The sequence below is a fragment of the Babylonia areolata genome, chromosome 19 (genome assembly GCF_041734735.1).
Source record: "Babylonia areolata isolate BAREFJ2019XMU chromosome 19, ASM4173473v1, whole genome shotgun sequence".
In the NCBI taxonomy this organism is placed as follows: Eukaryota; Metazoa; Mollusca; class Gastropoda; order Neogastropoda; family Buccinidae; genus Babylonia; species Babylonia areolata.
In genome coordinates this window covers 20,194,076-20,220,275 of record NC_134894.1, presented here as the reverse complement: position 1 = coordinate 20,220,275, position 26,200 = coordinate 20,194,076, and the positions used below count along the sequence as shown (strand labels likewise).

The 26,200-nt window shown below is 44.7% G+C and overlaps 1 protein-coding gene across 1 annotated transcript in view; it reads right to left on the bottom strand.

The window, feature by feature from the left end:
• Window positions 1-7,163: 7,163 nt before the first annotated feature.
• LOC143294116 (cilia- and flagella-associated protein 58-like) overlaps window positions 7,164-26,200 on the bottom strand; it is a 48,983-nt gene continuing 29,946 nt past the window's right edge. Inside the window, 4 exon segments of the mRNA XM_076605548.1 lie at window positions 7,164-8,372; window positions 8,824-9,127; window positions 19,722-19,858; window positions 24,204-24,428. Of these exon segments, the coding sequence (XP_076461663.1) occupies window positions 7,164-8,372; window positions 8,824-9,127; window positions 19,722-19,858; window positions 24,204-24,428 (1,875 nt within the window).

Genomic DNA, 26,200 nt, shown 5'->3' with positions numbered 1-26,200 from the left:
TGAATCCTCTTTGTTTAGTGGGACACGACGTTTCTAACCATAGGTCCGTTGTCAAGTGATGAAAAGAGGACGGTGTGGATAGGAAAGCCTATGTGAGAATGGGTGATGACATTTCACTACTTTTTGTTTTGATGGTCCATGCACACTAAACACTTGCTGAACACCATTCAGTGCAATTCACACACACAGTTTCAGTTTCAGTTTCAGTTGCTCAAGGAGGCGTCACTGCGCTCGGACAAACCATATACGCTACACCACATCTGCCAAGCAGATGCCTGACCTGCCTGCTGCTGCGTAACCCAACGCGCTTAGTCAGGCCTTAAAAAAAAAAAAAAAAAAAAGGGGGGGGGGGGAATAAATAATAGATAAGCTTACATAATAAATAAATAAATAAATAAATAAATAAATAATAATTATAATATAGAAAAAGGTAGTAGTAATAATAATAGTAATACTAATAAAATGATAATAATAAAAAATAAATAAATAAATAAATAAGACAACAATGGTGATAATTAAGCGAATGAATGTAAAATATGACGACACACATTCACACATACACCCACACATGCATAACAGAAATGCACCAAACATGCAGTTTCACAGATATGAAAGTACAGTCAAATACATATAAACGTACATGAGCTCCAACACACACACACACACACACACACACACATTACCTTGCACCTCCTCCAACCCCCTCCTCCACACACTCATTTCTAGCCTACGTATCGCAGCTTCCACGGCACACACACACACACACACACACGCACGCAAACACACACTCACAGAGATGAACACTTACTTGTACAAGCACACACATATACGCCCATATCTCCCACCCCCAACCCCCACACATATATACAAAGATATATATATATATATATATATATATATATATATACACACCCGTACACAGATCTCTCCTGACACTTGTGTACACTTACACTCTCGCGCATTCACAAACGCACTCAAAAGCACAGACCCACACATCCACACAAACACACACATACACACACGCACACGCACAGAGGCTGCCAAGAGGGATGGGAAAAGATCTCTGATGCCAAGAACGTGGCGTCTAGTGTGTTGCTCAGTCTATTGTATTTGGAAAGGCCCACAGAGACTCTGTTCCGTTTTGAAGAAATTTGCGCAATGTTGGTTTGGAAATGATGCCGATATTTGTTTGATTTGCAAAGCATCGTGCTCTACCTTTCATGTTAGACTTTCGGCCGCTCCCTCTCTCTGCTTTTATTTCTTTGAGGCGATCGATGGTGTGATGGCCTTGTACCTGTTCTTTTTGGTATTCTTTGACTTTTCTGAGGATTTCCGATTTTCCTAGATGTAGGCCGCTCGTTGGTGTTGCGTTACCAGCAAGTCTGTCAGCTCGCTCATTTCCCTTAACACCTGCATGTCCCGGGCAGTATGACCATGTGAGTTTTTTAATCTGAAAGTTGCGCATTGCCTTATGCCACTCTGGGCTTCCCATTCCGTTTTCAATTTTCTGTATGAGGTTCATTGAGTCGGTTAGAATCATGGCATGTTGGTTTCCGGGCGTATGGATGGACGATAGCCACTGGAGGGCATGTGTTGCAGCTTCAACTTCCATCGTTAGGCTGGAGGTTGTGACTTTGTAGGCAGCATTCTCTTCCCAAATTGTTTTTCCATTTTGTTTCGCAGTGAATCCCCAACCAGACTGGTCTTTGGTGACTGAGCCATCTGTGTATATGATGATGTTCTCTTCTTTACTGTTTTCTTCTATGAGTAGCTTCACTTCCGCATCTGTTTTGCCCTCTTGCCATTCCCGACAATGTCTTCCTAGAGTGGGTGAAATGACTGTGTTGAATAGATGGTTGAGGTTTTTTGGGTTTTTCTCCCATTCTTTTGTTTCTTTCAGGTCTTGTAGTCGGCATACTAGCTGGATTGTGTCTTCTGCTTGTCCCATCCATGATCTTCCTCGTCCTAGATTCGGCCTTGTGTGATTCACAGTTTTATTTGTTACTCCAATTAAATCAGTTCAGAACAGTTCTGAAAAACTTTTTTTTTTCTACAGTTTGTCTTTGGAAAATTAGGCAGTTATTTTGGCCCATATCAATATATATATATATATATATATATATATATATATATATATATATATTAATTTTTTTTTTTTTTAAGATTTGGTTGTTAAAATGTTAGATTTATTGTACAGTCTGATTCATATTCATGATTAGTGATGTATTCTAAGTTAAACTGATGTAGGAATGATAATGTAAAACAAAAATCTTTTTTTGTTAGAATTTTTTAGTTTGATATTATAATCATATGTAATATGCGGGTCAGGTCAGGTCATTAGATCTGCTACTGGTAACCTGTAATCCAGTACAACCTGTTCAGGGTCGGGTTGCCGGCGACTAAACCGGCACTCCCACCGCTCCCTTCCGGGACTGGTGAGGCGGGTGGCTAGACACCCTTATGGAGATCCATAAAAGGGCGTTGGCTCAGGAGAGCCACCGACGGCCATCTAGCTCCACTGTGCTGTGTGCATGCCACACGCAGTTGGCCCCCGGGGTGTGTCTACCCATGCATGCGAAGTCTGGATCCGGCAGAATCTGCGGAAGAAACCTATCGGTTCAACGGAGAGGAAGGCGGTTACAGCAACGCACTGTGGAGTGCAGAGAGCAAGATGAGACACCGAAAGGATATCTTGGTCATCCACTGCATCCGTGCTCATCCTCCAGTCGTCTCGACTTAGTCTTGCCACTGGAAATTGGTGGACCCGGACGAGAGAGTGAGGTTGACGTTGCGCAACTCCTCTTCACTTTAAACAAACTCATCGCGCAAGTCATCAGTCATCCAAAATGACCTTTCATCCTTCATCATTTCATCACCCCCAAGTCCTGTGGCGACAGGCGAGCGACGAAACGACAGGTGTGGGTACACTGGCAGTCGCAGTCGCAGACCTGCACGCAGGCGGCTCAGGCCATAGGGTCGTTCTTCGTCGACAGGAGCAGCGATGGAGCTCGGCAGCCGTCTGAGCGTCTGAGCAGCCCTCTTTAGGAATGCACTGCTCACCTCCCTGGCATGAGGAAGGGGCTAGAAAAGGTGCCCTAAAAATTGCCTGCTCCATATCACCCTGGCCAGCATACCGCGGCTGGCGGGGACCCTACATCAGCGGTCGAAACAACAAGAAAGAAAAGAAAAAAGCAAGGATCGTTCCTCTCACCATTGGTGCTTGGAACATAAGGACTCTCCTGGACAGAGATAACGCGGACAGACCCCAAAGGAGAACGGCACTAGTTGCATCCGAACTCGCCAGATACAACATTGACATCGCAGCCTTGAGTGAGACTCGGCTTGCAGGTGAAGGCCAGCTCTGTGAACGGGGATCTGGTTACACCTTCTTCTGGAGTGGACGAGGAAGCGAAGAGCGACGTGAGGCTGGCGTTGGTTTTGCAGTAAAAACAGCACTTGTCAGCAAGCTAGCTGGAATCCCAAAGGGAGTCAACGATAGGCTTATGATCATGAAACTCCCACTGGCATCTGGCCAGAAGCACCTCACCATTGTCAGTGCCTACGCCCCAACCATGACCAACCCGGATGAAGTGAAGGCGAAGTTCTACGAGGACCTTCACTCTGTCATTGCTGCTATCCCTAAAGCAGACAAGCTCATCATTCTTGGGGACTTCAATGCTAGAGTTGGCTCTGACTACATCTCCTGGGATGGAGTGATTGGAAAGCACGGTGTGGGCCACTGCAACCCAAATGGATTGCTTTTGCTTCAGACCTGTGCAGAGCACGAACTGCTGATAACCAACACAGTTTTCTGCCTCCCTACCCGTAACAGGACGTCATGGATGCACCCTCGCTCAAAGCATTGGCATCTCATCGATTATGTCATCGTCAGGAAAAGGGATAGGCAAGATGTACGTGTAACAAAGACCATGTGTGGCGCCGAGTGTTGGACAGACCATCGCCTTGTAGTCTCGAAGCTGAATATTCGAATCCAGCCCAAGAGACGCCCCCAAGGCCAGAAGGCTCCAAAACGGCTCAACATCGCTAAGCTGAAAAACATCACCATCAAACAGTCCTTTGTGGAGCTGCTGGAAGATCGTCTGGAATCCGCCTCTCTGGACAACCAGAATGTGGAGTCTGACTGGAGGACCCTGCGTGAGCTGATCTATAGTACAGCTTCAGAGACCCTGGGACCCATGTCCAGAAAGCACAAAGACTGGTTTGATGAAAACTGTGATGAAATCAAGCAACTTCTGGATGAGAAACGCCGTCTGCATCAAGCCTACCTGAGCAACCCAAAGTCCACATCAAAAAAGGATGTGTACGATGCCATCCGCAGGACTGTTCAGCAAAAATTACGCCAGATGCAGGACAAGTGGCTGAGTGACAAAGCTGATGAGATCCAGGGATATGCTGACAGGCACGATATGAAGAGGTTCTATGATGCCTTAAAAGAAGTCTACGGCCCCACATCCTCAGGATCATCCCCCCTCCTCAGTGCAGATGGGAATACCTTGATCACCGAGAAGGAGAAAATTCTCGAACGCTGGGCTGAGCACTTCAACAGTGTCTTAAATCGCCCTTCCTCCATAAATGATGAAGCCATAGACCGTCTCCCACAAGTCCCCATCAACGAAGCACTGGACGATCCGCCAACACCTCTTGAGACCCAGAAAGCAATTCGTCTGCTATCCAGTGGCAAAGCACCTGGCTCAGACTCCATACCAGCAGAGGTCTACAAGGATGGAGGCACTGTGCTGACTGAGAAGCTCCATCAGCTGTACTCACTCATGTGGAAAGAAGAGACAATCCCCCAGGATTTCAAAGATGCATCTATCATTCACTTGTACAAGCGAAAGGGGAACCGGCAAGCCTGTGATAACCATCGGGGCATTTCCTTGCTCTCCATCGCAGGCAAGATACTTGCCAGGATCCTACTAAACCGCCTCACAGCACACCTTGACCAAGGTCATTTGCCTGAGAGCCAATGTGGATTCCGGAAAGAGCGCGGAACCACCGACATGGTGTTTGCTGCAAGGCAGCTGCAAGAGAAATGTCAGGAGCAAAATGCTGATCTGTTCTCCACCTATGTCGACCTCACTAAGGCCTTCGACACCGTGAGTAGAGAGGGACTGTGGAAGATCATGGCCAAGTACGGATGCCCTCGGAAATTTATTTCCTTGGTCAGCCAATTCCATGAAGGCATGCAGGCTCGAGTCCAGGACAAAGGCGAAACATCTGCTCCTTTTGCTGTCACAAATGGTGTCAAGCAAGGCTGCGTCCTGGCTCCAACGCTGTTCAGCCTCATGTTCTCTGCAATGCTTACTGATGCCTTCAGAGATGGCGATGTTGGAATTGGCCTAAAGTACCGAACAGATGGTAAGTTGTTTAACCTCAGAAGGCTTCAAGCAAAAACGAAGGTCATGACAGACATCATCAGAGACTTTTTGTTTGCTGATGATTGTGCCCTCAACGCTGGATCTGAAGCTGACATGCAACTCAGCGTTGACAAGTTTGCCACTGCCAGCAGGAACTTCGGCCTTACCATCAGCACGAGGAAAACTGAAGTTCTCCATCAGCCAGCCCCAGGGAAACCCTACGTTGAGCCGAACATCACAGTCAACGGTCAGAGACTCAGTGCGGTGGAGCGGTTCACATACCTTGGCAGCACACTGTCACGAAATGCGACCATCGACGATGAAGTGAACGTCAGGATTGCAAGAGCAAGCGCAACTTTTGGTAGACTCAGTGCAAATGTCTGGAACAGAAGAGGCATTAGTCTTGAGACCAAGCTAAAGGTCTACAGAGCAGTAGTTCTCCCCACACTACTGTACGCCTGCGAAACTTGGACAGTGTACCAACGACATGCCAAGAAGCTGAACCACTTCCACACAACATGCCTCAGGAAGCTACTGAACATCAAGTGGCAAGACAAGACCCCAGACACAGAGGTGCTCGCAAAAGCCACCCTTCCCAGCATCTTCACCATCCTGATGCAGTCCCAGCTTCGCTGGGCTGGACACGTGGCGCGCATGCCAGACCATCGGCTGCCCAAAAGGCTCTTCTATGGCGAGCTGCAACAAGGGAAGAGATCACACGGAGGTCAGAAGAAGCGCTTCAGAGATACTCTGAAAGTCTCTCTGAAAGCGTTTGATATCAACCCTGACTCCTGGGAGGAATCTGCAGTGGACCGTGACAAATGGCGTGCTGCTGTGCACAAAGGCGCCAAGTTGTGCGAGGCCAACAGGACTGCTGCAGCTGTTCAGAAGAGGCAGGCCAGAAAGTCACGGGCAAACAAGCTCCCTGACAATGGTATGCCTGTCTTTGTCTGCCCAAACTGTCAGCGAACATTTCGTGCGCAGATTGGACTATTCAGCCATCTGCGCATTCACAGATAGATTCATTTGCATCCTCCCCCCCACCCCACCACCACCCTTCCCCCATCCCCCAGCTGGATGACAACGATGGTCATCATCGATCTCGATGGACACACCAATATGCCGTCCTAGACGGCTGCCTTTTGGTTCTTTGACTGCGTCATGCAGTGGGTTTTGAGGGTTTTCTAATGCTTTGAAGTAGGTCTTGACCTGTTCTAACTTGTTTCTGGCCTGTACTGAAGGAAGGTCAAGCAGGTATCGCATGGTTTCTGTGGGCGTGTCTTTTGTTGTTCCAAGGATCAGCCTCATAGCTTCATTTTGTACTCTTTCTAATTTTAGGAGGTTGCTTTGAGACGGTGTTGTAAGCCCAAGTCCGTAGTCGATCACGCTGAGGACGAGTGATTGGTATAGCAGGAAGAGGTGGCGTTGTTCAATTCCTTTGGTTGCCATTGCTTTTAAGACTGAAAGCGAACTGGACTTTGACAATGAGGCGCGCACACACACACACACACACACACACACAAATATATATGTGTATATATATATATATATATATATATATATATATATATATATATACATACATACATACATACATACATAGATTGCTTCTAAAAAAAAGATAGGAGGTTAAAGAAAAAATAAGGACAGAGGGATCAAGGCACAAGGGCCCATGTGCTAGACGTCAGTGACTCTGACGTTCAAACCAGTCGGCTGTGCGGTCCCCAAGCGGTCAATGACGCGGCTCTCCATGTATTTTCCATGCGTACTGTCACTGGGGTTCTGTTACACAGCTGAAATTCTCGCATGGGTGAAGCTGTGGTATGGGCCAGCAAAATGATGGCCGACAGGGTTGTTGTAGCCAAGCTTCATCGACCTCAGGTATTCTGAGAAGCGCTCGCCTAATGAACGGTAGGTCTCCTCCACATACAGTTTGGAGCAGAGGGTGCAGGACAAAACGTACGCAATGTCAGTAGACTGGCAGTTGAGATGAGATCTCACAGTGAAAGTGCCAGAGAGTCCAACAACTGTAGCTGAGGTGTCTATGAAGGGAAAGGCCTTGCACTTTCGATCCCCACAGGGTCTGCACCCTGGTGAGGTTGAATGGCTGGTAAGGGGTCTGAGTTTGGACTTCACGACCATGTCACGCAGGTTCTTGTCTCTCTGAAAGGCAATTTGCGGTGGCTTGGGAAAGACTTCTCTGAGGTCTGGGTCCTGTTGCAGGAGACTGAAGTTTGCACGCAGGATTCTGCAGATTGGCAGATTGTGTGGATGGTATGGTATGACTGCCACGGCGTGATCCTCGTTCTCTCTAAATCCTCTTGGTGTCAGAGCTTCTGAGCGGGTGGCAGAGCGCGCACGCTCAAGCGCTATCTGCACGATGTCCTCTAGGTAATGGCGGGCTGCAAAGAAGGTGGACATCTTCTGCGCCTCATTGTCAAAGTCCAGTTCGCTGCTGCAAATACCTCTGAGCCTCAGGAACTGAGAGAAGGGTATGCTGTTTTTGGTAGAGAATGGGTGGCTGGAGCTGTACAAAAGATATGCATAGGAATCTGTAGGCTTGCAGAAGATGGTGGTGGAGAGTTTGGGGCTGTCTGGATGGACAGAGATGGAAAGGTTCAGGAAAGAGATAGATGACGATGATACTTCATGCGTGTATCGGAGGGCAGGGTGGAAACTTGACAGGTGTTGGATAAAATTCAACAAAGCTTCCTTTGGGACGGTTGACACACCGAGGCAGTCGTCGATGTATCGTCTGAACAGAACTGGTTGTGTTCCTGTATAGTGGTTGGGAGCTTGTTCCTCCACATAGCCCACAAGAAGACATGCAAAACTGGGCCCCATCTTAGTGCCCATGGCGACACCTCTTGTTTGCTGGAAGTGACGATCTTCGAAGGTAAACGAGTTCAGGGAGAGAACCAGTTCTGCTAGGCAGAGGATGGTGGGGATGTGGAGGTCCTTGATGTCACTCTTCTCCAGGTAGTGCTTTAGAGCCTGCATCCGTGAGGGATGCTGGTGTAGAGTGACACAATATCCATCCTGAAGAGGTGTCGTTCCATGCTGTTGTCTGGGAAAGATAAATCCTCCAACAAAACTCAGTGTATCATGAGTGTCTTTTATGTACGTGGGTAGAGTAGTGACAATGGGCTGGAGGATCTTGTCCAGAACGTCAGAAACAATGAATGTGGGGCAAGCGCATGCAGACACGATGGGACGTCCAGGATTGTTGGTCTTGTGAATCTTTGGAAACAGGTAGAAGTTCGATTCTTTGGGTTCGCTGTAGATGGCCATTAGCAGCTTCTGTTGGGAGATGTCCTTTGTCTGTGGCTGATTTGATTGTTTTACAGATGTCTGACTTGGTGGTAGACTTTGGAATCTCCCTGTACGAGTCCCGGTCATCCAGCTGTCTTTTTGCCTCCTCTACATAGAGGTCTCTTCGCCATACTGTGAGGGCCCCTCCCTTGTCAGCCGGCTTGATGACAATGTCCGTCCTTTTCCTCAGTTCTGTCAGCGCTTTGTGTTCTGCAGTAGAAAGGTTGGAGTATTTCAGTGGCCTGGGTCGTAGCTGAGCAATCTGTCTTTTGCAGGTGGCTATATGTAGAAGTCCAGAGGTGGGAAAGTCCCAGAACTCAGAGTCCAGGTACTCGGTTGCCGAGGGAACAGTTTTGCCAAGTCGTCGTGACTTGTGGCAGGTGGTGGTGGGGAAGTCTTTGAAAATGGGCAGTAAAGCGGAGTCTGCGGAAAAACCGCTGGCACAGAAACTGAACGTACATGTGATTCACTGTTGGCTGGATGAGAACGAACTTCAAGCCTCAGTCAATTTTGTCTTCTCCTTCCCTAACATCCTCACCCCCCACGAAAGTTCAAGCACACATGTGCACATGATATCCCTTGTAAGTCCACGATTTCATGATCATTATCATGATCGTCGTTGTCACCACCACTACCCCCTTTTTTTCTCTCACTCTTTTCTTTTCCTCTCTTTCATTTTTCTCTAAGATTTGCATTGGGAAATGACAAGAAACCAACTCTGATGATAAAGGAAATATTTTTTAAAAGAAAATAAGGGGGACTTCCCACGATTTCTCATACATTGTGAGAAATCGTGGAGGCGCCTCCCACGATTTCTCGCATTTGAGAGAAAACGTGGGAGGGGAACGACCACGATTTCTCTCAAAGGAAATCGTGGGATTGCGAGAAATCGTGGGCTTTCACCCCTTCCCCAGAGGACAAGGTACAAATCAATTAGTTATTTACTACTGTGTTTTTGCTCACTCGTCTTGCTACCAGAGTGGTGGCAGCGTGGTGCTGTGGTAGAATCGGTCAGTCGATGTTCCAGTGTTCACTGATGGTCACGGTATGAAGCCCCGTTTCGGCGTGGTCTGTGTCTTTGAAAAAAATGGCGTCTTACTCTGCTTTTCCTCACTCCACCCAGGTGTTTAACGGGTAACTGACTTCCGTTCTTCATTTTCTTCTTATCTCTCTCAACTCTGAAGAGTGACTGGGGCGCCGCGCAGAAGAACTGTTCACCAGATTCCTCCAGGTCTGTCAGATGTGTGTCAAAGCCTGGGTCTGCAAATGGTTTGCTGTCAATTCTGCGATTTGTCAGTCCATCGTTGTTTTTTGTTTGTTGTTTTTTTTCTGTCTCCCCACCTCCCCCGTCTCCCTCCATCAAGAATTCCTTGGAGGATTGCTTCAGCAATGCCATTGGATCTTGTAACGTGACTATACCAACGTGGCTTTCTTTTCTTCACTAACTGATGTCAGCAGACCTTCATAAAGATCCAATGTGCTGCTTGACAGTTTGGCGCATTTGTTGCGCATTTATTCACTGGTGACGTGATCAATGTATCTGATGTTCAGTATCTTGTGATAATACCTCATTTCCATAGCTCGAATTCTTCTTTCCAAATCCGCGGTGGGCGTCCATGTCTGGCATACATTCAGGAAGATGGAATATACCAGTGCACGGAAGGGGTCTGATTTTGTATTTCATGAAGATGCTGCTGTCTTTCCATGCAGGATTCAGTCTGGACAGTACTGGTGTTGACTTTGCTGGTGCTGGCTTGACTTTGTTTCTGTTTGGTTAAGTCTTTTACAATGTCAAAGACTTTTGTGTCTTTGTTGTCAGTGTTATTTCCGATGTCTTTGTCACGCGTCGACATAACCTGAGTGCGAGACTCTCCTATGCTATCTGTTTACATATTGTTTGAAAGCTGTCATATAGGCAGGCACCGTTTGGCCCGCTACACGCTAACCACGTGCGGAGCAATTCATGCCAGTGGGTTGCGTTTTGCTGTGTGCATGTGTCTGTCTGGCATCCCACTGTCAGCTACCGTAGGAGTCGAATTCCACCAAGAGTTGGGGTGGGGGTGGGAGTGGGATTTATTTCCCCATGTTTTCTGCTGTGGTGTAGCAGCAGGTTGTCGTCGAAATTAGAGAGAGAGAGAGAGAGAGAGAGAGGCCGACAGACAGACAGGCAGAGACAGAGAGAGAGAGATAGAGAGAGAGAGAGAGGCAGACAGACAGACAGAGAGAGAGAGAGAGTTATTTCACCATTGAATGCATCTTTTCCTTTTGTGTCGTTTTCTCAATTATACTATACACTATTTCCGTCTCATGTCACACAATTCTCTTACACGAAATGAGGGGGGTTCGGAGTGGGAGGGGGGGGAGGTAGGGGTTACCTTCAAACACATGCGCCTCCCCCCCCCCTTCCCTCCCCCCCCCGCCCCCCCTACCCCCCCCCCCCCCCCCCACACACACACACACACACACACACTGGGTGTGGGCAAAGGAGGAAAGGGGTCGGAGGTAGGCGTGGGGGTGGCACCATGAGATTTAAAAAAAAGAAAGAAAAAAAAAAGACCGCCATACTCGAAGGCTCCTCCACCTCTCTCCCCCAGTCCTCCCTCCCGCACCACTCTTCTCCTCCACCCCCCCCCACTACCCCCCCCCCACCACCCCACCCCCACCCACCCCACCCCTCCACACACACACACACCACCAGTCCTGTCTGCACCTTAACGAAAGCATCGAACATCGTGACTTCAATGGCAGGGGACGAAACTTGCATGTCAAGCATAATGAATGGTTGTCCCCCATGGAAAGAATTCAAACGTTCCTGCAGCTGCTGTCTTTGTGAGGGCTTAACATCGATACAGAGACCCAGGCTTTGACGCGCAACCAACAGACCTGGATCAATCTGGTGGGCAGTTCTGTTTGTGCCAATTAACTCTTCACAGCTGAAGAAGAAGAAGAAGATTGATTGATTGACTGATTGACTGAATCTTTAATGGGTAAAGAATTAGGCGCAGTAAAGGCCTTTTTTTTTTACAATTCTTCCCATTTAACGACACAAAACATAAAAAATAAAGAACGACACAAAACATAGAAGAAATAAAATGAAATGAAATAAAATAATTAGAACGACGAATAAGAGTAATAACTGGAATAGTCTATTAAAGTTAACAAAGCGCGCGCACACACACCATGAATAAAACGTGGATATACCCAAATATGTTTAATACAAAATGCATCAGCGATATCACAGTTTTCAAGTTCATTATATTTGAGTGAGCATTCAAAATCAAGTAAAGTAATGATTCATTTCACATCGTATACAAAATATATTACTTAAGCATAAAAAAACACACAGGATTTATTATAAATTGGAAAACTGAGATACGATTTGGTCACTGTCTTCCCGTTTCTGTCTCGTTCTTCCGTCAAATTGGATGAGAAGAAGGGGATAAATGTAAACCAAAGGAAATAATACAAATAATGAACCTCCTGTTAATATAAAAGTATAAAAGGCCCAACACTGAGCTTATATCACAGATTGACATAAGTTTACATTTAGGCCAACAGCAAAGTGAGAGCTGTATTATCAATGGTTTCTCCAGTCAATGGGAAACCATTTACAGCTTAGTCTTTCTGTGAAGGACTATGACTCTCAAACTAGGAGGCAAAATTGCACTGGCTCTTAGTGCTGCAGCCTTGTGGGCTAGTTGGCCTTTGGGAACCATCCCAACGCCGACGGTCCTAAAACCCTCTTGGCCGAGAGAGTGTGGATGTAACTTGAGCAAGATACTCTCCACTACAATCAAATTCTAGCCCAAATAGTCGGAACAGCAGTTGCCTCCTCTGCTGTTCTGATGGTCATAGTCGGACACGACCGACTATCATATATAATAACAATACATGAGAAAAATGTGGTCATAATCATCATGTTAATGATGCTGAGCCTCTGTGATATTCATTGAACACTAAATGACCGAACGACAGAATGATCACAGTCTTTGTTTGCATTCCTGGCAGGTTTGGCGGTGCATTTATTCCCTGTCCCACACAATACGTTTACTTATGGTCAACGCGTTCTCTGTGACTGATCTACTTGCTCGTTTTTCAGCCCACCTTAGAATCACATGCTACTGGTGTGTTTTTATCCACTGCCAAAGATGCAGCACTTTTTCACCTGCACACTCACCGCAAAACATTCCAGTTCTTTGAAAACATGTAAAGTGTCCCTTGCTTCTTCTCCTTCATCCAATTTCCAATTGATAAATGTACGCATAAATTCATAAGACAATAATTGTCAATGAATAACGAAATAAACAAGCGCATTATTCAGAAACTCATAATGTCTCGTAAACTGCCACATATTCTAGCAGAACTATGCAGTATTGTTATGTTAATGATGATATTCTACAGCTAAAAACTACTCCGTAATGAATATGAAATAAAAACCAATTTCATGACAAAAAACAACAGTATTTTCGTGTGTCTCCTTATCAAAGCACAAACACGGGAACTCAAGATCACGGAGAAAACCCATCATTTTATTATTTCTACTGCAATGATGTGGCACGAATGTGCATGCTAAAATGACGCAGGTAACAAACATAGTAAATAAAACTAGTAAAAGATCAAGCAAAATACATGAAGTAGACATGTATGATTGTGAACACAAAATATAAATGTTGCTAAGAAACAGAAATAAATATTTGAAAAAACAACAACCGGAAAGTGAAAGGAACATATGAAAAATTAATTACCCGTACATGTTACCATTCCTTGAAAAAACAAAACAAAACAAAAAACAACCAATATAATTGAATAAATAAGATAAAAATAAACAGAAAAAAACGAAGTGAACCAAGTAAACCCACCCCACCCAAACTTTCACGCCAGGAGCATTTCGTGTCGGTTAATTCAGAGAAAACATGCTCGCAACGCCCACTCTGGGAACGGACTTGGATTGTTTTAAATTGAACCCTCCGCCAGTAAACCTGGGCCCATCCTCCATGTGGGACTGAATGGTCGGGGTGGGGGCATCGCTGCCTTCCCTGCGGGACAGGACAACACACACACACACACACACACACACACACACACACACACACACACACACACACACACAAATGAGTGTCAGTGACAAAGCTTGCAGACTGATTCTTACCCACGCGCTACGCAAAGCGAAAACAAAATTCAGTCAGAGTAGAAAGATGGGAATTAATCCCAAGTTTGTTAATACTCTTTCCTTTCCTTATTTTCTTCTCCCGCGTGGGCGGGGGACCTGGGGGGGGGGGGGGGGGGGTGGAGGGGGGCAGGGCATTCTGGGAGGCTCGTTATTTTTGATAATCGAAATGTTTTAATTAACTAAAGGAATTTTTCTTTGTATACGGCCTCCAGCCTGGAAGAATGGATTACATTATGCAAGTGAGTGTATTTGTTGCAGTTGTCATCGTCGTCGTCATAGTAGTAGTAGTAGTAGTAGCAGTGTTGGTAGTGGTATCAGTAGTGCCAGTAGTAGTAGTAGTAGTAGTAGTAGTAGTGCCAGTACTAATTCAAGAAAGTTATTCGTCTTCCGTTTTTCGTCTTTCCAATTCAAGTGACATACATACACACATACATACATACATATAATATATATATATATATATATATATATATATATATATATATATATATATATATATATATATATGTATATATATATATATATATATATATATATATATAATAGAATACAATAGAATGTCTTTATTACCACTCTGTGGGCTTTTCCAAATACAACAGACTGAGCAACACACTAGACAACACACATCGGAGATCTTTTCCCATCCCTCTTGCGGCCAATCAGTGGTAGCCTCTATGCGTGTGTGTATGTGTGTGTTTGTGTGTGTGTGTGTGTGTGTGTGTGTGTGTGTGAGGGGGAGGTGGGGGCTAGGGGGGTAGAGGATGAGGTATGTAAGTGTATGCATGCCTACACTGTGGGAGCAACAGGATATTTGAACGTACAGGTGTGTATATATATGTGTGTGTGGGGGTGGGGGTGGGGGATATGGGCGTATGTGTGTGTGCTTGTACAAGTAAGTGTTCATCTGTGTGTGTGTGTGTGTGTGTGTGTGTGTGTGTGTGTGTGTGTGTGTGTGTGTGTGTGTGTGTGTGTGTGTGTGTGTGTGTGTGTGTGCCGTGGAAGCTGCGATACGTAGCCTAGAAATGAGTGTGTGAAGGAGGGGGTAGAGGAGGTGCAGGGTCATGTGTGTGTGTGTGTGTGTGTGTGTGTGTGTGTGTGTGTGTTGGAGCTCATGTACGTTTATGTGTATTTGACTGTCCTTTCATACTCTGTGAAACTGCATGTTTGGTGCATATCTGTTATGCATGTGTGGGTGTATGTGTAAATGTGTGTCTTCATGTTTTCCATTTATTTGCTTATTTATCATCATTGTTGTCTTATTTATTTATTTATTTATTATTATTACTACCTTTTTATATTATAATTATTTATCAAGTTATTTGTTTATGTACGCTTATCTATTATTTATTCTTTTTTTTTCTCTCTCAAGGCCTGACTAAGCGCGTTGGGTTACGCTGCTGGTCAGGCATCTGCTTGGCAGATGTGGTGTAGCGTATATGGATTTGTCCGAACGCAGTGACGCCTTCTTGAGCTACTGAAACTGAAACTGAAACTATTACCAAGTGTACCGGGGTCACAAGGAATATTGGGGGGGGGGGGGGGGGGGAATAGTATATAACAATATATGAACATAAATCGAAAATCATACACAAACACAGATACAGTAGAAATTGGATACATACAAGTGCATATCAATATAAAAACTTGTGCATACTCACACATGCACGCACTGCACACACTCACACACACACACACACACACACACACACACACACACACACACACACACACACACACACACACACACACACACACACACGTTTAAACAGAAGCTGCATATTACATGTGGATGGGGCTGATGACTGTATCTTCAGGTAGATGGTTGTTGATTGCACAATTCTAGTTATACTGGATTTGTTCGAGAGAAAGGGCATTGACTGCTTTCGGGAAAAAGCTATTGGCAAAGCGATTGGTTTTCGTCCTTATACTTCTGTACCGTCGACCAGAGGAGAGCCTCTCGAAAATCCCAAAAACTGGATGTGATTCGTCCTGGCTGATTGATTTTGCTTTTTTGAGTAGCCGCTTCTAATATATGTCTTTTAGAGAAGGTAATCTTGGTGGCTGTTTTTACGATTGTGTTAAGGGCTGCAACTTCTGCCTTGGAAATGTTTCCGTACCAAACAGTAATAGCGAAGATTAGCACACTTTCAATGACTGTTTTGAAACAGGAATGATTGTTGATTTCTTAAAGCGGTGTGGCACCACACAAGACTGAAGGGACATGTTAAACATGTCAGTGAAGACACTAGATAGTTGGACTGCACAGTTCCTCCAAAGGCCTGGTGAGATGTTGTGAGGGCCAGCTTCAATTCTCATTTTCAGACGACTGAAGTGGCGTCTGACTTCATTCTCTTGGAGTGTGTGGAGGAGGGGGTTGGAGGAGGTGCAAGGTAATGTGTGTGTGTGTGTGTGTGTGTGTGTGTGTGTTGGAGCTCATGTACGTTTATATGTATTTGACTGTACTTTCATATCTGTGAAACTGCATGTTTGGTGCATTTCCGTTATGCATGTGTGGGTGTATGTGTGAATGTGTGTCGTCATATTTTACATTCATTCGCTTAATTATCACCATTGTTTTCTTATTTATTTATTTATTTATTTTTTATTATTATCATTTTATTAGTATTACTATTATTATTACTACTACCTTTTTCTATATTATAATTATTATTTATTTATTTATTTATTTATTTATGTAAGCTTATCTATTATTTATTCCCCCCCCCCCCCTTTTTTTTTTTTTTTTTTTTTTTTTTTTTTTTTTTTTTTTTTCTCAAGGCCTGACTAAGCGCGTTGGGTTACGCTGCTGGTCAGGCATCTGCTTGGCAGATGTGGTGTAGCGTATATGGTTTGTCCGAGCGCAGTGACGCCTCCTTGAGCAACTGAAACTGAAACTGAAACTCTCTTGGACTATGACAGGGGGAGTGGGGGTGATTATGGGTGCAGCCACGTCAGAAGTAGACAATGGTTTGTCGAATCTGGAGTAGAATGTGTTTGAGTTTGTCTGGAAGAGTTCTGTCAGTGCTGTCGACTGTCTGGTTGGTCATTTTACAATCATTGATGTTCTGCATTCCGGTCCATACATTCCTAGAGTTGTTTGCAGACAGGTTTTCTTCAATTTTTTTTCCGATATAAAAACTTTGCCTTCTTGATGCAGTTTTCAACAGTTCTTTTTGCCTTATTGTGGACTATTCTATCATCAGTTTCGCGAAAAGCTCTATCTTTTTCCTTTATATATATCATATATATCATGCGTGTTTCTCTGTGTGTGTGTGTGTGTGTGTGTGTGTGTGTGTGTGTGTGTGTGTGTGTGTGTGTGTGAGAGAGAGAGATATGGGTAGACAGGAAATGACGCAGAGAACTGTCCATCAGACATCACCTGACTTCCGCTTTCCTGTCCGAGGAGGTCGATGGGATCAGTCAAACATACGACAGAAAGGATGTTCCTTATGTCACAGTCATAGCTGACCGACCTCCCCCAAGGCAGCAAACTAAAGCACAAGACCTATTGCTCTTTTGTTATATAATAAATCTAACTGAAGTGATGATTATACAGGTCGTGAAGGCAATATTAACATCAACACCCTCCTTAAGACGCAATGAGTAGTGTTCACAACAAGGCGTGGACGTTCACTCCGTCAGTCACACAGAGGACTGGAGGAGGAAAGAAATATGGATATTGCCTGTAATGCCTTTATCTCATCAGTTGTGAGCAAGAGTGATAGCATTTTTTTATGTGTGAACTTTCAGATATTTGGCTTAGATGCCCACGTATTTTTTCTCAGTTAAACGTTACTCGTACCTTTTAGCCCCGATTGTTCTGATGCTAAGTTTCAGTTTCTCAAGGAGGCGTCACTGAGTTCGGACAAATCCATATACGCTACACCACATCTGCTAGGCAGATGCCTGACAGCAGGATAACCCAACGCGCTTGTCATGCTTTTATATGTGTGTACCCATCAGAGTGGATTTCTCTATACAGAATTTTGCCAGAGGACAACACTCTCGTTGTCAAGGGTTCTTTTTCAGTGCGCCAAGTGCGTGCTGCACACCACGGGACCTCAGTTTATAGTCTCACCCGAAAGACTAGACGCTCACTTTGAGTTTCCAGTCAGACTTTGGAGAAAGGGCGAGGGCAGGAACCCACACCCAACCCTCACGGACTCTCTGTATTGGCAGCCGAGCGTCTTAACCATTCTGCAACCTTCCTTGGATGCTAAGGCAGTCCGGTACAACGGTCAGGTAAACGATGCAGCATTGCGTAATACAGCACAGCACCACGGGACGCAACACGTGTCTTATTATGCAATACAAATCAAGGTATAATGTAAATCCGTGTCATTCACCATAAAATATTTATAGCCCTGAAAGCCACTGGGTCCACCTCGTGGCTGAAAACGCGACAACACGCGTCGACACTAATAATAATAATAACAACGTAATAATAATAACAAAGCCAATAACGCTAATGCTAATGCTAATAATAATAATGATGATGATGATGATGATAATCATCATCATCATCATCATCTTCATCATCATCATCATCATCATAATAACAATAATAACTGGTAATGCTAAGAAGAAGAAGAAGAAGGGGTAATGATATTAAGGACATTACTGTCTGTGTATGTGTGCGCGTGCGTGCGTGGATCCATTAGTGCGCATATGTGTGTGTATGCGTACGCGTACGCGCGTGCATGCAGTGCTTGCGTGCGTGTGTGCGTGTGCACGTACATTCCCATCTGCATGAGTTCTTTTATCTGTTCAGCTTTACGTCTGTTCACTATTTAGTGATACTGGACACACGAAAAAACAAAGGTGTGTGTGTGTGTGTGTGTGTGTGTGTGTGTGTGTGTGTGTGTGTGTGTGTGTGTGTGTGTGTGTGTGTGTGTGTGTGTGTGCAAGGGGAGGGGCGGAGGGTGATGGGTGGGGGAGTTGATGGGATGGTTGTGCCAGAGAGAAAGCGACGTGAAAAAGAGACACAGTGGTGAAGATAAGAGCAACTACAGACTGGGCTGACTAAGAATAAAAAAACAAAAAAACATATATAGCTTAAACATCCCTGTAACACAGCAACCACAGACTGGGCTGACTAAGAATTATATATATATATATATATATATTAAACATTCGTGTTACACAGCAACTACAGACTGGGCTGACTAAGAATTTAAAAAGAAAAACATATATAGCTTAAACATCCCTGTAACACAGCAACTACAGACTGGGCTGACTAAGAATTTAAACAAAATGTATACACACACACACACACACACACACACACACCACACACATATATATATATATATATATATATATATATATATATATATATATATATATATATATATATATATATATATTAAACATTCGTGTTACACAGCAACTACAGACTGGGCTGACTAAGAATTTAAAAAGAAAAACAGTTTGTTTCAGTAGCTCAAGGAGGCGTCACTGTGTTCGGACAAATCCATATACGCTACACCACATCTGCCAAGCAGATGCCTGACCAGCAGCGTAACCCAACGCGCTTAGAGAAAAACATATATAGCTTAAACATCCCTGTAATGCAGCAACTACAGACTGGGCTGACTAAGAATTAAGAAAAAGAAAAGAAAAGAAAAAGAACATATTGCTCGAAGAATTAAGAAATAATATGTATATAGCTTAACCATCCCAATAACAGTTTAATTAAAGCATGCTCATGTATGTTAAGAACGCGAGCGCGTGAGTTTACTGATGTGAAGATCGCGCGCGCGTGTGTGTGAAATGCTGGACTGAATGAATGCACAACACAAAATTCCATCAGCAATCGCTGAACGTTTCCCCTGGCAACAAGAAGTACTGGTGGTACTCACCTGTTGGCCTTCTGTTCACGCTTTTTCAGCAGGAAGTGTTTCTGCTTCAGCTGCTTCAGCTCCTTGGACAGCGTCTCCAACTCGAACTTGTTCTTGCTCACCTCCGTCTTGCTCATGTTCAGTTCCGATGCCAAGGCCTGGAAATGTACGTGCGATAACAAAAAAAAAAAAAAAAAAAGAAAAAGAAAAAGAAAAAAAGAAGAAACGTTATGTGTGGTGTACGATCTCATGTAGTGTTGTTTCAATGAGTAGCCCAAAGCCTGGGCCTTTTTGTTTGTTTGTTTTTTGTTTTTTGTTTGTTTGCTTTTTTGGTTTGTTTGTCGTTAACTCATACAAGCTTTTAAACATGAACATGAACACATCAACTCACGCAGATGCCTGCGCTTGCGCGAACGAACACATGCGTTTATGTCTGTCTGTTCGTCTTGTCTCTTATGAACAAATCAATCAGTACATGAATAAATGAATGGAATAAATGAATAGATACATCAATGTGCAGAACACACTGCCTACTCATGTAGAGCCGACTGATAACTGCCTTTGGGCGCTCATCATTCGTTTCCAATGTCAGCCGGTCAGGCTACAGTTGTGTGTGCGTGTGTGTGTGTGTGTGTGTGTGTGTGTGTGTGCGCGCGCGCGTACACACACACACACACACACACACACACATATGTATACTATGACTGCTTAACGCCCTTTTACGTCTGTCGGGGCATCGAATTCATGTCCACTGCGTATAGGGCTCGGCATAGGAAGGCGGGACCCAGCACCCTCCTTCCGTCGTTTAATCTTCCCTTAGTGATAAGAAACTATTGGGAGAGCTGGGCAGTACAGTCTTCAGAGAAGAAGCCCCAATCAGTCAAGTGTTTAGGCCCTTAACTCCTTACACTCTAAGGGGGCCGGGCCGCGCCCAGGTCATGACTCCTGGATGCCCTTGTACTGTGGCCTTTTCTTTTTTTCCTTGGTCCTCAGCAGGTTCGAACCCGCGCTTCAAGGGTTTAACCACTGAGCCATCGTACGCCTAGTTTGAGTAGGGAAATTTAATCCTAATGAAGTTTAGTTTCATTCCTCTTCGACCAGATCCAGCTGGAACTCTTTTCTGCTGCTTCTGCCATTGCCTTGAGAGTCCATGTCCTCTCTCTCGCAGAAATCGACAGCTGTTTCATGAAGCTGTAGGCAGATGCGCCCACAAACCCTCTTGCACCAATCTCTATGGCGAGGACTTTGGCTTGGAAGCCAGATTCTCTCAGGCTGCTGGCTAGACTAGCATACTTCTCGGTTTTGTATATGTGGGCTTCCTCCATTCTGCTTTCGTATGGCACACTGAGTTCAATCAGAATCGCTTGTTTCGTTGCCTTGGAGTGGAGTACTATGTCAGGACTCATGCCGCTCTTGCTGATGATTTCCGGGTGTTTCTATCCCCCTGGTAGGTCCACTGTGCATTCCCAATCTTAGGCACCATCAAGCAGCCCACGTTTCCATGCTCTGGAAACTTCGGATGCAGTTCCTGGCCAGACTTTATTGCCTTCTGCCGAGCGGAACTCTACTGGAACTTGTGCAATTTCTTTTAGCACTTGGTTGTGCCTCCATGTGTACCGTCCTTGGCTCAACGCCGCTTTGCATGAGCTGAGGACATGTTCCACTGTTTGTTTGCCATGGCAGAGCGGGCACACAGGGTCATCTGCTTTCCCCCATTTCACCAAGTTCGTATTCCAGGGAAGCAGGTCGTACACAGATCTTAGGATGAAGCTTATCCTCAGATGGGCCATGTTCCACATCTCGCTCCAGCTAGGGCACCTTTGGGGTGCATTTTCCCATGTTGTCCACTGCCCCTGCTGGCCTTACAAAGTCAGGTGCCCATTCACACTTGGATGAAGCGAGGAAAATCGGAGTAAAATGCCTTTTCCAAGGACACAACACCAGGCCCACCCGGGATGGGATCGAGCCCTGACCACCTGACCGAAATTCCAACGCCTGACCGATTCTGCCACGGCGCATACTAGCAGTATGAACACAATAACGCAAAGGCCAAGTGGTTAAAGCGTTAGACTTTCAATCTGAGGGTTCCAGGTTCGAATCTCGGTAAGGGCGCCTGGTGGGTAAAGGGTGGAGATTTTTCCGATCTTCCAGGTCAAAATATGCGCAGACTTGCTAGTGCCTGAACCCCTTTTGTGTGTATATGCACACAGAAGATCAAATACGCACGTAAAAGGACCTGTAATTCATGTCAGTGTTCGGTGGGTTATGGAAACAAGGACATACCCTGCATGCACATCCCCGAAAACGGAGTATGGCTGCCTACATGGTGGGGTAAATAAACGAAACGGTCAAACAGGTAAAATGTTACATGGCTGTCCGAGTGTGTATGTGTGAGTGCCGAAATCTGACTGAATGACACAGGAACCGAATGATAAGCGCTCAATGGCAACCGTCAGTCGGCTCCACCAAGGAAGGCAGCCTGTTGTGCAAATGATCCCGAGTTTGTAAAACGCTTAGAGTTTGGTCTCCGGCCAAGGATTGGCGCTAAACAAGTATCCAAATCAAATCAAATCAAATGATATCCATAAACCAACTTCATACCTTCAGCTGTTTTGTCTTGTCCCTGAGGGTGGCTACTGCTATTAGTATGAACACAAAACGATTTCAACAGTCCGGCTTCATACGTTGAGCTGTTTGGTCTTGTCCTTCAGAATGGCTACTACTATCAGTCTGAACACAAAATGATATTAAAAATAAATAAATAAAAAACAGCTTCACACCTTGAGCTGATTGGCCTAGCTATTGATGGTGGCTACTACAACCAGTATGAACACAAAATGATATCAACAAACCAGCTTCATACCTTGAGCTGTTTGGTCTTATCCCTCAGGGTGGCTACTACTATCAGTAGTTGAACACACACAAAAATGGCATCAGTAAACCAGCTTCATACCTTGAGCTGTTTGGTTTTCTACCTGAAGGTGGCTACTACTATCAGTATGAACACAAAGAACATAACACCAGGCCGAAACGAGGAGAGCGGGGGATGGAACCCTGACAACTCAACCGGAATTCTAGAATTTTACTCACTCTGCAACCGGCGCCAACTACCAGTATGAACACAAAATGATATCAACAAACCAGCTTCATACCTTGAGCTGTTTGGTCTCAAGATGACATCAGCAAACCAGCTTCATACATTCAGCTGTTTGGCTCTCAAAATGACATCAATAAACCAGCTTCATACTTTGAGCTGTTTGGTCTCAAAATGACATCAACAAACCAGCTTCATATCTTGAGCTGTTTGGTCTCAAACTGACATCAATAAATCAGCTTCATACATTGAGGTGTTTGGTCTCAAAATGACATCAACAAACCAGCTTCATATCTTGAGCTGTTTGGTCTCAAAATGACATCAATAAATCAGCTTCATACATTGAGCTGTTTGCTCTCAAAATGACATCAATAAACCAGCTTCATACCTTGAGCTGTTTGGCCTCAAGATGACATCAACAAACCAGCTTCATATCTTGAGCTGTTTGGCCTCAAGATGACATCAACAAACCAGCTTCATATCTTGAGCTGTTTGGCCTCAAGATGACATCAACAAACCAGCTTCATACATTGAGCTGTTTGGTCTCAAAATGACATCAACGAACCAACTTCATACATTGAGCTCTTTGGTCTAGTACCTCAGGGTGACGACCACTATCATAATGTACAAAAACATTATATCAACAATTCAAAAGCAGTTTATTGATTCACATGGAAATGAATGCGTACAGTCACAGGCTCGTTGTAAACACCGACATAAAATGAACATGCACACCGTAAAACTAAAAGACATCAAAGCACTGAGAACTCGCAGTTGCTGATGACAGACCAAAACAAACCACACATACACACACACACGCGCGCGCATGGTAAGATGATTAGATGTTGCACAAAAAATGTATAAAAAATAAACAAAACATCCAGCAAATAAATTGCATATGTTTTAAAACCACACACACACACACACACACACACACACACACACGTACACACACACACACACACACACACACACAAAATGTTTCTTGCATCTGTGGTGCTCACATAACAGCCGATCATATACCAACTTGCGATATGTTAAAGTCTCAAATCCCTGAACTGAAATCATCTTCAGTGTTGACGATCTTCAGCAGTCCATTGCTAATGTATGACTTTTTCAACTCCTTGTTAAACAGTCCAGTTGGTTCGCTGTTATAGTTGTTAGTTTTTCATTAGAAATATGTTATATTGTTATGATTTTTTATTTTTTAAACAAAACTTAAATCAATATTTTTCACACACACACACACACACACACACACACACACACACACACACACACAAACTTTCACTTACTCGTATGCGTACACAGTAATCCCCCCCCCCCTCCTCCCACTCGATTTTTTTCCTTCCCTCGTCTAATATCACTTACAGTGAAAAGACGTACTACACACAAAACCAGCTTCATACCTTAAGCTGTTTGGTCTTATCCCTGAGGCTCGCCCTGTACAAGTGAAGCTGCTCGGCCACCTCGGGCCCTGGCTGACGGGCCAGGATGTGCCTCAGCTCCAGGTACAGCCGCTCCTTCTCCTGGATCTGAACCTCCTTCTCCACCACCTCCTCCGTCTTCTTGATCAGCCGCTTCTGCAGTGCCTGCGTCTTCTCCAGCAGCTCAAAGGTCGTGGGGTCTTTGGCCTTTGTGGGGTGGGGTGTGTGATGGGAGTTAAAACATCTTTTGTGATCAGAAAGGAATGTCATGGGTGTATAAATGACAGGTCGATACCGCGTTTTACATTGTATTGTTTAGTATTGTATTGTACTGTATTGTGCTATACGGTATTGTATTGTTTAGTATTGTATTGTACTGTATTGTGCTATGCGGTACTCTGTTGTATTGTGCTTTTTCGTGTCGTATCGTATCGCATTGTATTGTACTGTATCTTATTGTACTGTATTCCATCGTATTGCATTGTATTGTACTGTACGCTGGATCTGAAGCTGACCTGCAACTCAGTGTCGACAAGTTTGCCACTGCCAGCAGGAACTTCGGCCTTACCATCAGCACGAGGAAAACTGAAGTTCTCCATCAGCCAGCCCCAGGGAAACCCTACGTTGAGCCCAACATCACAGTCAACGGTCAGAGACTCAATGCGGTGGAGCGGTTCACATACCTTGGCAGCACACTGTCACGAAATGCGACCATCGACGATGAAGTGAACGTCAGGATTGCAAGAGCAAGCGCAACTTTTGGTAGACTCAATGCAAATGTCTGGAACAGAAGAGGCATTAGTCTTGAGGCCAAGCTAAAGGTCTACAGAGCAGTAGTTCTCCCCACACTACTGTACGCCTGTGAAACTTGGACAGTGTACCAACGACATGCCAAGAAGCTGAACCACTTCCACACAACATGTCTCAGGAAGCTACTGAACATCAAGTGGCAAGACAGGACCCCAGACACAGAGGTGCTCGCAAAAGCCACCCTTCCCAGCATCTTCACCATCCTGATGCAGTCCCAGCTTCGCTGGGCTGGACACGTGGCGCGCATGCCAGACCATCGGCTGCCCAAAAGGCTCTTCTATGGCGAGCTGCAACAAGGGAAGAGATCACACGGAGGTCAGAAGAAGCGCTTCAGAGATACCCTGAAAGTCTCTCTGAAAGCGTTTGATATCAACCCTGACTCCTGGGAGGAATCTGCAGTGGACCGTGACAAATGGCGCGCTGCTGTGCACAAAGGCGCCAAGTTGTGCGAGGCCAACAGGACTGCTGCAGCTGTTCAGAAGAGGCAGGCCAGAAAGTCACGGGCAAACAAGCTCCCTGACAATGATATGCCTGTCTTTGTCTGCCCCAACTGTCAGCGAACATTTCGTGCGCAGATTGGATTATTCAGCCATCTGCGCACTCACAGATAGATTCATGAGCATCCTCCCCCCCACCCACCACCACCCTCCCCCCATCCCCCAGCTGGATGACAACGATGGTCATCATCGATCTCGATGGACACACCACCACCACTGTATCTTATTGTACTGTATTCTATCGTATTGCATTGTATTGTACTGTATCTTATTGTACTGTATTCTATCGTATTGCATTGTATTTACTGTATCTTATTGTACTGTATTCTATCGTATTGCATTATATTGTACTGTATCTTATTGTACTGTATTCTATCGTATTGCATTATATTGTACTGTATCTTATTGTACTGTATTCCATCGTATTGCATTGTATTGTACTGTATCTTATTGTACTGTATTCTATCGTATTGCATTGTATTTTACTGTATCTTATTGTACTGTATTGTATCGTATTGCATTGTATTGTACTGTATCTTATTGTACTGTATTCTATCGTATTGCATTGTATTGTACTGTATCTTATAGCACTGTATTCTATCGTGTTGCATTGTATTTACTGTATCTTATTGTACTGTATTCTATCGTATTGCATTGTATTGTACTGTATCT